Here is a 16,692-nt window from a genome sequence, read left to right as displayed (position 1 = left end):
TGAAAATTCTATAATCCAAGATGACCGCCACCACCATATGACATCATAATATGCAAATTAGATGGGAAAATGTAATCCCTACATAAACTTTGGGTCATCCTTAATATTTATCTAAGTTACAGAAAGTTTCTATCTTTTATCACTTTTAAGATATAGCCTTTTGAAATTAAGATGTCAAAATCGAACGTTTTAGGAAAAAACCTCTGGCGCCTAAAGGGTTAAAGGTATCGACTCATTTTTTCATTACATAACTCCTGTAAGATTATTTGTAGTGATTCTGACAATTTAGCTCAAAGGAATTATTAATTAATTTATAGGGATTTCGAAAGAATCACTTATTACAACCGAGCAAATGACTCGTTCGCGGTTCATTTGAACTGGCTGTAATTATCAGCTCTGCAGCGGATATAAATATCCAAACTATAGTTAAATACTATTTGTTAGCAAGGTAACTTAGATCAGCAGTTTAAGACATTAAATTTGTAAGCACATAACACAAGTAACACTTCTCTTTAAAATACAAAAAAGACTTTATTGATTATTCTAACACATAAAACTAATATCTAACACAAACACACGCACACACATTCATATGAGTTGCAGAAAGAAAGAGAGAGTGAGGAAAGAATGAGTTTTAAGAGTGAGATGATGAAATCCCAAGTTTCTATATGCACTTATAAGACCTGACCTAAACGAACCATCACTCATTAATTTAACCCTTCTCTCGTTTCTTAGGCGGGTTATTAAATGTATATCAATGCACCAGTTCAGCTTAAGAGTCTAGAGGCTACTTGCTTATTTGCAGTTCCTTCTTGGGGATTCCCTTTCGTTGGCGGGGGTTTCCCGAGTTCGTTGGCTGGTGTCCTCGTGCCTGATGTCTGGGGCGGCCAATCACGTGGTGTGCTGGCGGATAGATGGAGAGTCTTTGTTGCTGGAAAGCAGTCGTGGACCGAAACTTGGCCGCAAAACTTAACTTAGAACCGAGACTCACAACGGAAAAGAAAAGAAAACTAAGAAAAGAAAGAAAATTGAGACGAGAGTATATTGGCTTGAATGAAGTTGTTTAACCTGTTAAGCTGCAACGCCACTTTTGAAAAATCCCCAGAAATGACATACCCAAACTGAAACACATACAGTTCATGAACCCTTTGCACTAAAAGCACAAGTATGATCTCATTTGAAAGCTGACACCTGGTAGTTTATTGTAAATGTAGAATTAATTATTGTCATAATGAAAATAATTTTTTTAAATAGCTTCAAAGTTTTGTAAAGTTATTAGAAATTTATTTTTATGAAACATATTCATGAAAATAAAATTGAAGTGGGCCCTGGAGCAATCTAGAAATGCACTGCAGCTAAAGCCATATGTGTGACCATGGTATATTTAAAATCTGAAAATGATAAGTCTAAAACTCTGTATTTAGTTAAATGTTTTTCAAGATCATGTCAAATGATTTTATTTTGATTAGACTCTAAAAATGCTACTGATGTTTAGTCATCATCTAAGTCATCTATTCAGTCTATTGTCTCTATTGTTTTGTGGTGCAAACGAGCCCCATTCAGTCTCAGTCTCCCCAGTACACATTCACACACCTCTCCAGCCTGGTTATGGATCTAAATATGCATATCTTTTGTCTGCATTATAGTTACTAACGACTGGCTATTCACAGGCTATTCATAGGGTTTCAGTCCCTAATTTATTTTATCAAAGTTCTCACTTACATTTGAAACTGTATCAAATGCACTAAAACATTTCAGAAAAGCATTACTATTTAGAAAAAACCCCATAAAAGAATAACTTCTAGGTGACAGGTGCACCTGAGCTAGCTAGCATGTTAGCTTAGCACACCATCAATACACGACCATTTATGAGATTAAAACTATGTTTGTGCTTCAAACTTATTTCATAACTCAAGTCGAGTGTTTTAAATAATCTTCTGTGATCTAATTTGGCTTCAGATAAAAAAAATCAGAAAGAAAATATATTATTTATAGTATGCACGATGATAAAGTCTATATCGATTAGCATTACATTATAAATATAATCTATTATTATAAAAATACCTGGCATTGCTTGAAGAACACTCAAATATCATTTGCAATCATGTTTATTGTCTTCAAAACGTCTATATCTGCATATTACAGCGATCTCTGTGTTAGCTTTGTGTGTAGCTGCTATCAGTGACGTCCTTGAAGGTCACATGATTGTCTCTTCTTCATGTTCCATATATGGAGTATTATTGTGCATATAGCGCCCTCAGGCTATTGGTATGAATTGAAAACACAGCACATCTCAGTAAGAAGCGCTCATAATGATTACATCGACGCATTTGGGTATAAATTCAAGAAATATTATTCCTGTCTATAGAAATATGATGTAAATCTATGAGAATATATCAATATTTCTCCAAGTCTGCACATTTTTGAGCTAAAAGCCCTGAGGGACGTTGTTTTGTATAGCACTGTCATGACAACAGCACGGAGTTTTTTTTTATGAATGGACCAGCTGACGGTCATAATTCATATTAAAGGGATCAACGCATTTTTTCATTTCATAACTCCTGACACAAATTAAGACATAACTGTCACTATAAGTTTCTCAGAATACAATAGTTGTCAAATACTGAAACTTGAATCTTATATCTTTTTAATGATGTATAGTTTGTCAAGGTAAAACATTTAATCTGATAGTAACTTTGAACTAAATAAATAAAAAAATGCTTCAGTGCGCCGACGCACTGGTGCAGCTTAACAGGTTAACCCATGTTCTTCTGATCTTGATTTGGGTTCTTTCGTCTGCGCGTTTACATGGTTACTTGTCTGTCTGGTCTCTTCTTCATGGCTTCTCCATGATGGTTTTCGAATCTACTTTTTCATTTTCTCTTCTGCCCAAAGCTTTGTTCGGGTCTAAGATTTTAAACTCAAAATGTTTGTCCAACCTCCTAAGAGAGATCTGACCAATTAGACACTGGCTTAATTTACGAGGTGGCTCTACTCACTTCTTATCGTAAATCAGGCGTTATCTGTGATCTCCTTGCTCGCCAACACTAACAGAGAGAACAGATGCCACAGTTTAGACATCATTAGTATTATAAGAATACGAAACATTTTACACAGATTTCAATCAAGCCATCTTTTGAATCAAGAACATACGATCATACTGATATGAAACAAGACACACTTTCATTCAAACATCTAACAGTTATAACAAATCATGACTTATATATGGGATCTAAGCATATTAGACACACATAGGTGGTAGAAACAACATAGAATGATGTAGTTGCATGATGTTTGATTATAAGTCCATTGAAAATTGTTCTGGGGTGATTTTATTTATTGTTATTGGTAAAATGTCAGTTTTCTGTGGCTTGAGGAGATTTGGGTCACCCTGGGTCATTCAGAGGTCCTTAAGAAGAAGGGGGTCTGTTTAGTATATCTGTCGTGGGCTCGAGCAACATCTGCTGTTATCTTGATCGAGCACCAAGCTGTGCCATCTCTGAACCAATCAGTCTTTCCAAAACTATCAAACGCTGACAACGTTCTTCCTTTAGTTGGGCTCATCTCTTTGAAGCTTGCATGGCCATAAAGTTCTTAGCTGGGGGTTTCGTTGGTTAGCGGAGATTGGCTGGAGCCTGGTTTTATGGCTCTGGATTAGTGATTTGGGTCCTGGAATGTTGAGTTCTGTGGGGAATTATGTTTGAACAAATCACCTGGAAGATTCATTTGTGTTTGTTTCGCCCTCAAATCCTACACTCCTGACACAAATTAAAACATAACTGTCACTATAAGTTTCTCAGAATATAATAGTGGTCAAATACTGAAACTTGAATCTTATACATCATTAAAAAGATATAGTTTGTCAAGGTAATAACATTAAATCTAATAGTAACTTTGAACTATTTAAACAAAGAACGTTTCAGTGTGTCGGCGCACTGGTGAAGCTTAACAGGTTAAGTCTATTTTTCTGCTATGTGAAAAAAACGGTCGAAACATAGGTAAGGAGCAACGTGGCTCACGTCCTCCGCCCCGAAGTGTCAAATCTAATACCTTTCGCTATTAGATTTGACACTTCGGGGCGGAGGACGTGAGCCACGTTGCTCCTTACCTATGTTTCGACCGTTTTTTTCACATAGCAGCAAAATAGACTTAACCTGTTAAGCTTCACCAGTGCGCCGACACACTGAAACGTTCTTTGTTTAAATAGTTGTCGTGCTGAAAGGAGTCAGGCTTTTACAGCCGTTACTTCCTTGTCCCAAAAAAGATGGCGGCCTCAGGCGTATATTCTAGATCTCGGACACATGAACAAGGCCCTCATTAAACAGCCATTCAGGATGCTAACAACTAAACAAATCCTCGTGCAGATTCGCCCAGGAGACTTACTTTCACATCCAGATAGCCCCCCATCACAGACCATTCTTGAGATTTGCGGGCTTATCAGTACACTGTCTTACCATTCGGACTGTCACTGGCACCTCGTACGTTTACAAAATGCATGGACTCAGCTCTCTCCCCCCTGAGACAGCAGGGAATGCGCATTCTGAACTACCTCAATGATTGGCTCATTCTGGCCCAATCGGAAGCCGAGTTACAAACCCACAGATCCTGGCTTCTCAGCCATCTAGAATGCCTTGGGCTCTCCAAGAGTGTACTGTCCTCCAGCCAGCGTATAACCTTCCTGAGAACAGTTATCGACTCTGTTCAGATGAGAGCCTGGCTTATGCTAGACCGCGCTCTCTCCATTCAACAGCTAGCTGCTTCGTTCAAGGCGGGCTCTTACCTGCCCCTCAGAATGTTTCAAAGGGCACTGGGCCTTATGGCCTCCGCATCATCAGTACTCCAACTAGGCCTACTGCATATGCGTCCCCTTCAGCTCTGGTCCCGGCTCATGCGTGGTGGTTTGGCTACCTACGCATCAGGGTAAACCACGGCTGTATCAAAGCCCTGGCCCCTTGGAAAGACACCAGCTGGTACCAGTCTGGTACACCATGGCCAAACAGCTCCTTTTATGGGCACACACCAACCTGCGTTCGCTAAGAGCAGCGCATGTACCAGGCATACTGAACCAGGGTGCAGATATGCTATCTCGAGACAATGTCCCTCCCAGGGAATGGTCTCTCCACCCTCAGATGGTTCAGTTTAATTTGGAGTGTCTTTGGGATGGCAGAGGTAGACCTCTTCGCCTCAGAAGACAACTCTCACTGCCCAACATTCTTTTCAAAGAACGGGGATGCGGTGGCCCACGAATGGCCCAGCCGTCCTCTTTACGCATTCCCTCTGCAGTCCTCCTAATAGCCCCTCTCTGGCAGACCCAAGCATAGTTCCCCGAGTTGATGCAGCTGCTAGAGACAGCTCCACCGCTGAGGAAGGACCTCCTCACGCAGGCGAGCAGGACAGTCTGGCACCCCCTTCCCGACTTGTGGGCCCTCCATGTATGGCCCCTCAACAGGTATCCGGGGACCTCCCGGAAAGAGTCCTAAGCATTATCACTGAGGCTAGGGCTCCGTCAACGAGACTCCTCTACGCCCTTAAGTGGTCATTGTTCACCGGCACTGCGTGGTGTGCAGCTCGGAACCTAGACCCCTACTAGTGTGAAGTACCACTGGTACTTAATTTCTTCAAGAGCAGGTCTTACCCCCTCCACGCTCAAAGTATACGTGGCGGCCATAGCAGCCTTCCATGCTCATGTGGCCGGCCAATCCTTGGGAAGGAACGACCTGGTCGTGCACTTCCTCAAAGAGGCCAGGAGGTTTAACCCGCCTCGACCTCCCTTTATAGCCGCCTGGGACCTATCTACGGTCCTCAGGGCCCTTAAGGGACCCCCTTTCGAGCCACTTCAGTCGGCTGACTTGAAGCCTCTTTCGTTCAAGACCACACTCTTGCTAGCCCTAGCATCGGTCAAGCGAGTGGGCAATTTACAAGCACTCTCCACGAATGCTTCCTGCCTTGAGTTTGGGCCCAATGACTACAAAGTTTTCAAACCAAGACATGGCTATGTACCCAAGGTGCTTTCGATTCCGTTCAGAGCCCAGGTCATTTTGCTATCAGCCCTTCCCCTATCGGAAGACGAGCTAATAGCGCTGCGTTTTGAAATGGGTTCCCATAGCGTCTAGCAGACGCAATACGAGTGAACCATTCTCAAAAGGGAACGTACTCGGTTACTAACGTAACCTCGGTTCCCTGAGAGTAACGGAACGAGTATTGCGTAGACGGCCGTGCTATTGAGATTCACGTTCAGGAACTGTCGCTTCAGTTGATTTAACCTGATTCCAATGTTGAAATGGGCCACTCATATAGTCAGCAGCCACACTCATTTTGGCAGGTTTCAGCACGCGCAAAGCGAGAACCGCCCTGATAGCTTCGCCGTTTCGCCATAGGTTCCCGCAGTTCCCGCAGCCCAGCCAATCAGCACGCTATACAGCTCTGCACTGTGCTGGCTGTGCAGCTGCACTGCGTTTTAAAATAAAGGCTTCAATATTCTCGAGAAAAGGAGTTTTCCCATAGCGTCTAGCAGATGCAATACTCGTTCCCGTTACTCTCAGGGAACCGAGGTTACGTAAGTAACCGAGTACGTTTTTTATGTTCATGAGAAGGGTCCAATATGTGAGAAATGAACGGAATCGAAAAAACAACAGTCCGTGTACATTCTGATAATTTAAGTTGCTTGCTGATCTTTGGTTTAGTTTCACATTTAAAATGTTGACCCCCCAAATAAAAAAAAATATTAAAAATAAACCATTAATCTCAGGTTCATTAGTTTTTGTTTTGTTTTTAAGTAGAAAAATGGGAAAACAGCGCATTTATTTATTTTCGCTAAAAAAAAAACAAATTTTTTTTTAAACAAGAATTTTGCTTCATTTTATGTTTTTAGGTTCAGGGATAGAAAATGGATTAACGGCTTGAATATTCGATTTCCACATGTGGGTGGGCATGAAACGACCCTTTCCACTGATTGGTCTAACAAAGATCAACCTGTGCCGATTTCAGTTCTTCCATAATTCCATGCAACAGAATAATAGTCCTCCGTTGCTAATTGTTGGACTGATTCTTAAAATGTTTATTACAAATAATCTCTCCCATCAAACAACCGGACTAAGGAATGCTTTTGACACAAACCGCACTGGGCAGGGCCTAGAAATGGCTTTCTTCTCTATAGGTTCGACAACCTACGTGCCAGAGAAATATTAGCTGATTATTTCTGAAATAGTAATGTACCTTGAATCTGCACCCACATTACCCATCAGCCTATTTCTTTGGCACACCACTGGTTTTATTTAGCTATCCAACTATCAAAATCTGTGTAGCAGAGCTGTTTGACCCTCTGGACAGCACGGAGGATGGAGCAGATGCTTTTACGTTGTAGCGAAGTGCAGACCAGTATTGATTTAAGTGTAAATATGCAGCAGTCATAACTTTTATTTTAGACCGCATGCTGAGTTTTGAACAAGGGATGAAGCTGAAATCAAATTAATTAATTAATTAATGCTATTACAAAATAAAGCCACAGAACCGGTGCACTGCTGACTCCAAACACTGGACAATACTGTTTCGTATTGTTGAATGAATCCGAGTCTTTGAACAAATCGGTTGAGTGAATGATTCAATGTCCAATAGACAGCTTAATTCCTGAATTAATCAGCCTTTGGAACAAATCGGTTGAATGAATGACTCACTGACTCTTTTAAGACTTGCTGCCACCTATTGGCGGTCTTACTCTCATAATCTAAGTATCGTTTCATAGTTAATTTTGAAATGAAATGTACTTTATTGTCCCTGATAGGGAAATTTGTAATGGACTCCATAGCCAGCATTTCGCCAAAACCTGATACATTAAAAAATTACACAAAATATTCATACACATCATACACATAAAAATAAATGGAATTCATTTTGTCATTCATTTCATAAAGCTATTCAATATGTTATATTTAAAACATTAATCTCGCAACACTATGCAATGTTAAAGGGGTGGTTGATTATGATTTCACTTTTTCAACTTAATGTTGCTGTTTGAGCATTAACAACTGCAAATCTGCAAAGTTACAATGCTCAAAGTTCAAAGCAAAGGGAGATATTTGCTTTTAAATAAATAGATTTTAAGGACTACAACAAACAGCTGGTAGGGACTACATGACATTCCTTCAGGGTTAGTGACATCACCAACCCTATAATTTACATAAACCCCGCCCCCCGGAACACGATTTATAGATCATCAAGACAGAATATGCTAATCAATGACTAGAAGATAACTACACATAAGCTACATGAATTCATCAACTAACCATTAGGAAATGTCCTGTTGCATTCTACACGTTGTCACTTCTTCTTGAGTCTCTTCATCATTGTCTGGATCCGGTTTGAACATAAAAGGCAAAAAGTTTTAGAAAATTTCAGTGCATGTCTGCGTGAGTGCAAGCTCTTGAAGCTCCGCCCCCTCTGCTAATTTGCATTTAAAGGAACAGACACAAAACGGTGCGTTTTTGCTCACCCTCAAAAAGTGACAATTTTAACATGCTATATAAAAATATATTTGGGGTATTTTGAGCTAAAATTTCACATACACACTCTGGGGACATCAAATACTTATTTTACATCTTGTGAAAAGGGCATTATACCACCCCTTTAATTGCTGTGTAAATCCTCTGAGCAGCATTAAACAGTTTGTAAAAAAAATCTAAATGCCACTTCAGAATTCAGATGCAGCTTCTTTGGTTGATACTGATTCATTTGATTGGTAACAGCCTATTGTCTTATTATTCTGCTTGAATTTATTGATTAAATTTAAGAATTGAACAAAAGATGACAAATATATTTTAAAAAGATTAGAAAAATTGAAGATGACGATACATTTATAAATACTCTTCTTCTCTGGCTTTATTGTTTTAAGGTGTCATTTTATGGTGTTGATCTTACCGCAACTGAGAGAGCACTTCCTGGACCTGTGTTATACATTGTATTATAATGGCTATTTAATATTACCCCTGCTAGTCAGTATTTTTTCCTCAAAATGTTTGTGATCTATGCAGTGATTGTCTATGCAGTTCTGCATAGATAATCACTGCATAGATCACAAACATTTTGAGGAAAAAATAACATGTGAGATATAACACTTCAGTTGGATAGTGACAAATATGATGCCATATCTCTATGAAAAAAACATAACACAACAAAACTAAAAACTAATAGAATAACAACCAGAACAATAGATGTGACATTGATAAAAAATTATGTAATTTATATATTTATCATATTTCAACTTCCTTGTCCAAAACAGCACTTCGCTACAATGTGCATCTCCGTGCTATCCAGTGGATCGTGGAGCTTTGCCACACGATGTTGCAAAATAAAACCAGTGGAGTGCCAAAGAAGTAGGCTGATCGGTAATGGGTGCAGATGCGAGGTACACTCACCTAAAGGATTATTAGGAACACCATACTAATACTGTGTTTGACCCCCTTTCGCCTTCAGAACTGCCTTAATTTTACGTGGCATTGATTCAACAAGGTGCTGAAAGCATTCTTTAGAAATGTTGGCCCATATTGATAGGATAGCATCTTGCAGTTGATGGAGATTTGTGGGATGCACATCCAGGGCACGAAGCTCCCGTTCCACCACATCCCAAAGATGCTCTATTGGGTTGAGATCTGGTGACTGTGGGGGCAATTTTAGTACAGTGAACTCATTGTCATGTTCAAGAAGCCAATTTGAAATGATTCGAGCTTTGTGACATGGTGCATTATCCTGCTGGAAGTAGCCATCAGAGGATGGGTACATGGTGGTCATAAAGGGATGGACATGGTCAGAAACAATGCTCAGGTAGGCCGTGGCATTTAAACGATGCCCAATTGGTACTAAGGGGCCTAAAGTGTGCCAAGAAAACATCCCCCACACCATTACACCACCACCACCAGCCTGCACAGTGGTAACAAGGCATGATGGATCCATGTTCTCATTCTGTTTACGCCAAATTCTGACTCTACCATCTGAATGTCTCAACAGAAATCGAGACTCATCAGACCAGGCAACATTTTTCCAGTCTTCAACTGTCCAATTTTGGTGAGCTTGTGCAAATATTGTAGTGGAGATGAGTGGTACCCGGTGGGTCTTCTGCTGTTGTAGCCCATCCGCCTCAAGGTTGTACGTGTTGTGGCTTCACAAATTCTTTGCTGCATACCTCGGTTGTAACGAGTGGTTATTTTAGTCAAAGTTGCTCTTCTATCAGCTTGAATCAGTCGGCCCATTCTCCTCTGACCTCTAGCATCAACAAGGCATTTTCGCCCACAGGACTGCCGCATACTGGATGTTTTTCCCTTTTCACACCATTCTTTGTAAACCCTAGAAATGGTTGTGCGTGAAAATCCCAGTAACTGAGCAGATTGTGAAATACTCAGACCGGCCCGTCTGGCACCAACAACCATGCCACGCTCAAAATTGCTTAAATCACCTTTCGAATGAACACAGCTTTCGAATGAAAAACGAATGAACACAGACCATCTCATGCCCTTTTAACCCCCTGAGGTCGGCTGTATCGCCGGCGATACCAGCTCGCTTTTTTTTTTATCAGTGTAAAAGAAACTCATAAATACTCTGTTGACTTTGATTTTCCATAGGAGTTTCATACATCAATCGATTCTGTTAAATGTGTATTATTTTTGTGTATACTCACAATAAAAACAAAGTGTTGTGCTTTTTGCCAAATAAAGAAAAATAAACACGAAGCGAGTTCTGCCTTCTCTCTGCCAGTGAAGTCCATTCTGAAACGCGTCCGAAAATGAACAATAACTCAGTGAATACTCAGTCAAACAGGCATACAGACACACAGGCATGAAGCTTGAATTCTCTTCTTTTAAATGAAGTAATTTATATAAAAAACTAATATTCTCATCTTGTGAAATCTGTATTAAAAGAGAGCGATTCCAGTCGAGCTCATCTCAGCTCATTACGTTTTAATCGGCCCCGCCCACGGAGAGCGCGCGCTATTCAAACGCAAATGACTGAGACGATCCCATACAAACTGTGAACGCCCACATATCAGCTCGAGAAAACACATCAAGTTTATTCAGATGATCAGTGTACTTGTCTACACTGGCAGCGCTGTGAGGAATAATACTAATGGAAAACGTACCTCAGAAGTGCTGGTATTTCGAGGAGCAACGGATGGAATACTTTAGTAAGTTTTTTTTCATTCTCAAGTAAATCGCGTTTCTGTGTGAATGAATGAACGAAAGAGATGCGCTGTTTACCACAACTCGCAAAAAGACGGTTTAAATTTGAATTGCGTTTCTGTGTGTGAATGAATGATCTGCTTTTAGCAAACTATTTTGCTATACTGAGTAAAAATCGACTGAAATATGTTGAAATAAAATGTATTTGTATAAGCAACGTATTAAACTGCAAATTAACATTTTATATTCCTTGTAATAAAAACGAAAGACCTATGTTACAGACAAATGAAAGACAACATTTCGTTGATTAGTTTTGGATAGATTACACATTTTTACTGTAAAATATCTGCCACCTCAAATAAGCTTTTGTTTGCCAATTTTTGCTAATATGTTAAATATAGTATGTTTTGTCAATGTAGGCTATATTCGAAGTAATGAATCCTTAACTTTGAAATATGTATGATAAAATGTATAATTTAGTTTTTACAAAGAAAGATTACACTTCAATTGTTGTTGTAATTGTAACCTTTTTAATAAAAAAATATATATTTACAAGGTAGATGCAAACAAATTTTAAAAGGTAAATATAAGCCTTTTCTTTAAATAATTTTTATTGTGTTTTATTATTGACAAATTTGGGGAGAGGATACATATTCCAAAACTGAAAATACAGTATGAGAATTAACTGCACAATTACTAGACATGTTTTCCTTGGATATTATACAATTTGCAAGCAAAATTTGTGAAAAAAATATAAAAAAATAAATTGACATGCTTCCAACTGTGAACCAATTTGGTAGAATATATATATATATATATATATATATATATATATAGCTCTTGCATTCTTTCTTGTGGCTATAGGTGACACACCTGAATGGATGGCTCATTAAGTATGCGGGCCCCATTGTCTCCTCAGGTGTGAACCACTACATATGCATGATGATGTTGAATGGGTGCATATTGCCTTTACAAACAAAAAGTGTTTTACAAGATTTAAATCAATGTATTGTGTTATGTGAATGATAAGGGCAGGATGATTTTCACATCATTTTGAAGAAAAAACTCTAGGCAACGACATCAATTAGTCAAAAGTCTTATTGTCACATATTTAGTATGTGTTTTGTGGCCTTATTTCAGAAACTTTAGTTTTTAGTTTTTTCAATAACCATGCATAAACATTATTCTCTCAAAAATACAAACATGTACATGCATGTTGTTCACATATTATGGTAGCCCTGTTTGTGCTAAATAGAGTGTAATTATACCTTTGCCATTAATATGTTTATAAGCAACTGAAAAAAGCACAAATGTCAGGGCATGTCAGAACATCTCAAGGACCCCAAAAAACCCTCAGACCCCAGAGGGTTAAGGACCATTTAGCCTTTCCATACGTGTCAAAGTTTTTTGCATGTTCACATAGCAAGTGTGACAGAAGTCACCAAGTTTTGTACTTGTGATGAACTCCAATAAATAAATAAATAAAATAAATATTTAAACATGTAATTTTGTTTGGTCACTAGCAACCAAAGACTACCAGAGGGTTAAATACATGTGCCCACTGTGCATTGTTTTCTTAAAGCCACCGGGTTGTGTAGGCACCATAGTTCTTGTGCCCGGAATATTGCTATTTTGTGGTGTTGGGCTTTAGTTACTTTTATTTACCATGTTTTCTCTTTACAGGCTCACTACATTAAGGCCACAGCGTTCAGGGGCACTGGCCGCAGTGAAGAGGCTTTACAGGAGTATTTCTTCTGTGTGGCTTTGAAATCTGACTGGATCGCTGTAAAACTGGAGGCTCAGAAGGTACATTAATCTTTGTGTATTTGCGTATGTCAGCCTTTGTCTGGCAGATCTCCTCACATGATGGTTTCTCCTCTGATTTGGATGGTAATTTTAAAGCTTAATCCTAGGGCTGCACGATTTAGAAGAAACAAAAATCAAATGGCTATTATTATTATTAGGGCCCAAGCCCTGAAAGGGCGAAGGCCCTATTGTTTCCGGTAGGATTATTTATTATTATTATTATTAGGGCCCAAGCCCTGAAAGGGCGAAGGCCCTATTGTTTCCGGTAGGATTATTTATTATTATTATTATTATTATTATTATTATTTTGTCAACCTTTCGGGCACTTTTGGGGCCCTTAACATGCTCAAAAACTCTTGAAACTTTGCACACGGGTCAGAACCCGCGGCCATCAGGGCTGAAGCTGGTACCCGGGCGTGGCAGGGGGGCTCGATAGCGCCCCCTGGAACAGGATCCGAACACTTGTCCATAAATCAAACACACTTGCATGTAATAATATGAAACTCGGTACACATATAGATCTCATCGGGCCGAACAACTTTCGTGCTCTAAGTTTTACGCCAGCCCAACAGGAAGTCGGCTATTATGGGTTGTTTGGAAACGCATGCTGTGGAATTTGATCTACTCCTCCTAGGGAATTGATCCAATCGCCTCCAATCTCGGTGTGCATGAAGTCAAGACATTGAGGATGCTAAATTGCGGACGGATTTTAGATATCTCAAACGGTTTGGCCGTGGCGAGGAAACGAATTTATGGCAAATAAGGGACACAGGAAGTGTATTATAACTTCAGCATACATTAACTGATCTTGCTGAAACTTCCACAGTGTGTTCATTGTCAGAGGCCGATCACATGGATGTGACTATTGTGAGTCAAAGTTATAGCGCCACCAACTGGCAACAGGAAGTGTGTCACTTTCAAAATGCTTTGAAATCACTCTCTTATTTTTACCCGATTTGCTTCAAACTTTGTGTATAATGTAAACACACGGCAGATGTAGACCTGTGAAAGGATTATTGATATCTTAGATACTGTTGCCGTGGCAATGCATCAAACTTTAAAAAAAAATTCGGATGCTTTTGAGACTCTTCACATGCTTGAAAATGCATGAAACTCGACAGACACATCACATTTATTATCCAGTAGACATGTGCAAAGTTTCAGAAACGGGCGTGGTGGAATGGCTCAGTAGCGGCACCTTTAGTCAAAAATGGGGGTTTAGTTTTTCCTAGAATCACAAAACTTGGTACGTATATTGTTCTCATCAAGCCGGACAACTTTCTAATTTACAGTTATTAGCTCAGACCAACAGCAAGTCAGATATTTTGGTTTGAATGTGGATTTTCTGGAGAATTCTCTCTCTCTCTCTCTCTGTGTCTGTGTGTGTGTGTGTGGGGGGGGTGGTGGGGGTTGTCTATTCAATTTAATCTTTGTTTTTCAAGGTTTCAGGGGCTTTTTGGGCCCTTAACGTGCTCAAAAACTCTTGAAACTTTTCACACAGGTCAGAACCCACGGTCATCAGGGCCGGGCTGAAGCTGGATGTGACTATTGTGAGTCAAAGTTATAGCGCCACCAACTGGCAGCAGGAAGTTTGTCTCTTTAAAAATGCTTTGAAATCACTCTCTTATTTTTACCCGATTTGCTTCAAACTTTATGTGTATATTGTAGACACAAAGCAGATGTAGACCTGTGAAAGGATTATTGATATCTTAGATACTGTTGCCATGGCAATGAATCGAACTTTAATATTCTTTTTTGATGCTTTTGAGACTCTTAGCATGCTTGAAATTTAAGTGACAAGACAGAGAATATTACTTATCTGATATATATATATATATATATATATATATATATATATATATATATATATATAATATATATATATATATATATATATATATAATATATATATATATATATATATATATATATATATATATATATATAAATCTAAATATATAAATATAGCTGCGAGCAGCGATGGAGGGCACAAGCCGGTGACACCGCAACCCCGGTGCCTTTAGTGTAACTAAAGGCACCAGGGTGGCGGTGCCACCGGTTTGGGCCCGCAATCGCTGCTCGCAGCTATATTTATTATTATTATTATTATTTTGTCAACCTTTCGGGCACTTTTGGGGCCCTTAACATGCTCAAACTCTTGAAACTTTGCACACGGGTCAGAACCCGCGGCCATCAGGGCCGGGCTGAAGCTGGTACCCGGGCGTGGCAGGGGGGCTCGACAGCGCCCCCTGGAACGGGATCCGAACACTTGTCCATAAATCAAACACACTTGCATGTAATAATATGAAACTCGGTACACATATAGATCTCATCGGGCCGAACAACTTTCGTGCTCTAAGTTTTACGCCAGCCCAACAGTAAGTCGGCTATTATGGGTTGTTTGGAAACGCATGCTGTGGAATTTGATCTACTCCTCCTAGGGAATTGATCCAATCGCCTCCAAACTCGGTGTGCATGAAGTCAAGACATTGAGGATGCTAAATTGCGGACGGATTTTTGATATCTCAAACGGTTTGGCCGTGTCGAGGAAACGAATTTATGGCGAATAAGGGACACAGGAAGTGTGTTATAACTTCTGTATACATTAAATGATCTTGATGAAACTTCAGCAGTGTGTTCGTTGTAAGAGGCCGATCACATGGATGTGACTATTGTGAGTCAAAGTTATAGCGCCACCAACTGGCAGCAGGAAGTGTGTCACTTTTAAAATGCTTTTGACAAAAGTGCAAAAACTGTGTTAGTTTTACCCACAGTTTAAAAAATCAGTACGTATATTGGTCTCATCGAGCCAGACAACTTTCTAATTTAAAGTCATTATCTCAGACCAACAGGAAGTCAGATATTTTGGTTTGAAGTGGGTTTTTTGGAGAATTTTCTCTCTCTCTCTATCTCTGTTTCTCTGTGTGTGTGTGGGGTGTGGGGGATTTTTCTATTGTTTTTAATGTTTTTCAAGGTTTCGGGGGCTTTTGGGGTCCTTAACGTGGTCAAAAACTCTTGAAACTTTGCACACAGGTCAGAACCCACGGCCATCAGGGCCGGGCTGAAGCTGGTACCCGGGCGTGGCAGGGGGGCTCAACAGCGCCCCCTTGAACGGGATCTGGAAAACTTGATCCATATGTCAAACACGCTTGCATGAATTAATATGAAACTCGGTACACTTATAGATATCATCGGGCCGAACAACTTTCCCTCGGTCAAGTTTTACGCCAGCCCAATAGGAAGTCGGCTATTATGGGTTGTTTGGAAAACGCTTGCTGTGGAATGCGAAGTACTCATCCTAGAGAATTCATCCAATCCCCACCAAACTCGGTGTGCATGAAGTCAAGACATTGAGGATTCTAAATTGCGGACGGATTTTTGATATCTCGAACGGTTTGGCCGTGGCGAGGAAACGAATTTATGGCGAGAAAAGAGAAACACGAAGTGGAATAACTTCTGCATACATTAACTGATCTTGATGAAACTTCAGCAGTGTGTTCGTGATAAGAGGCCGATCAGATGGATGTAACTATTGTGAGTCAAAGTTATAGCGCCACCAACTGGCAGCAGGAAGTGTGTCACTTTCAACATGTTTTTGACAAAAGTGGGCAGGTTAGTTTTAACTACAGTAAAAAAAAAATAGTTTGTATATTGTACTCATCAAGCCGTACAATTTTCTAATTTACATTCATTAGCTCCGGCCATCAGGAAGTCAGATATT

General features: G+C 39.8%; 1 protein-coding gene across 2 annotated transcripts in view; it reads left to right on the top strand.

The window, feature by feature from the left end:
* Window positions 1-16,692, top strand: part of lonrf2 (LON peptidase N-terminal domain and ring finger 2) — a 169,208-nt gene that overhangs the window by 99,571 nt on the left and 52,945 nt on the right. For both annotated transcript variants that reach the window (XM_082165367.1, XM_082165366.1), the window contains exon 3: window positions 12,849-12,971. In XM_082165367.1, the coding sequence (XP_082021493.1) occupies window positions 12,849-12,971 (123 nt within the window). The remainder of the gene's footprint in view (window positions 1-12,848; window positions 12,972-16,692) is intronic.

The sequence above is a fragment of the Leuciscus leuciscus genome (genome assembly GCF_965113295.1).
Source record: "Leuciscus leuciscus genome assembly, chromosome: 3".
Classification (NCBI taxonomy): Eukaryota; Metazoa; Chordata; class Actinopteri; order Cypriniformes; family Leuciscidae; genus Leuciscus; species Leuciscus leuciscus.
Note: the sequence above shows the minus strand (reverse complement) of the source record. Positions and strands in the feature narration are given on the sequence as shown.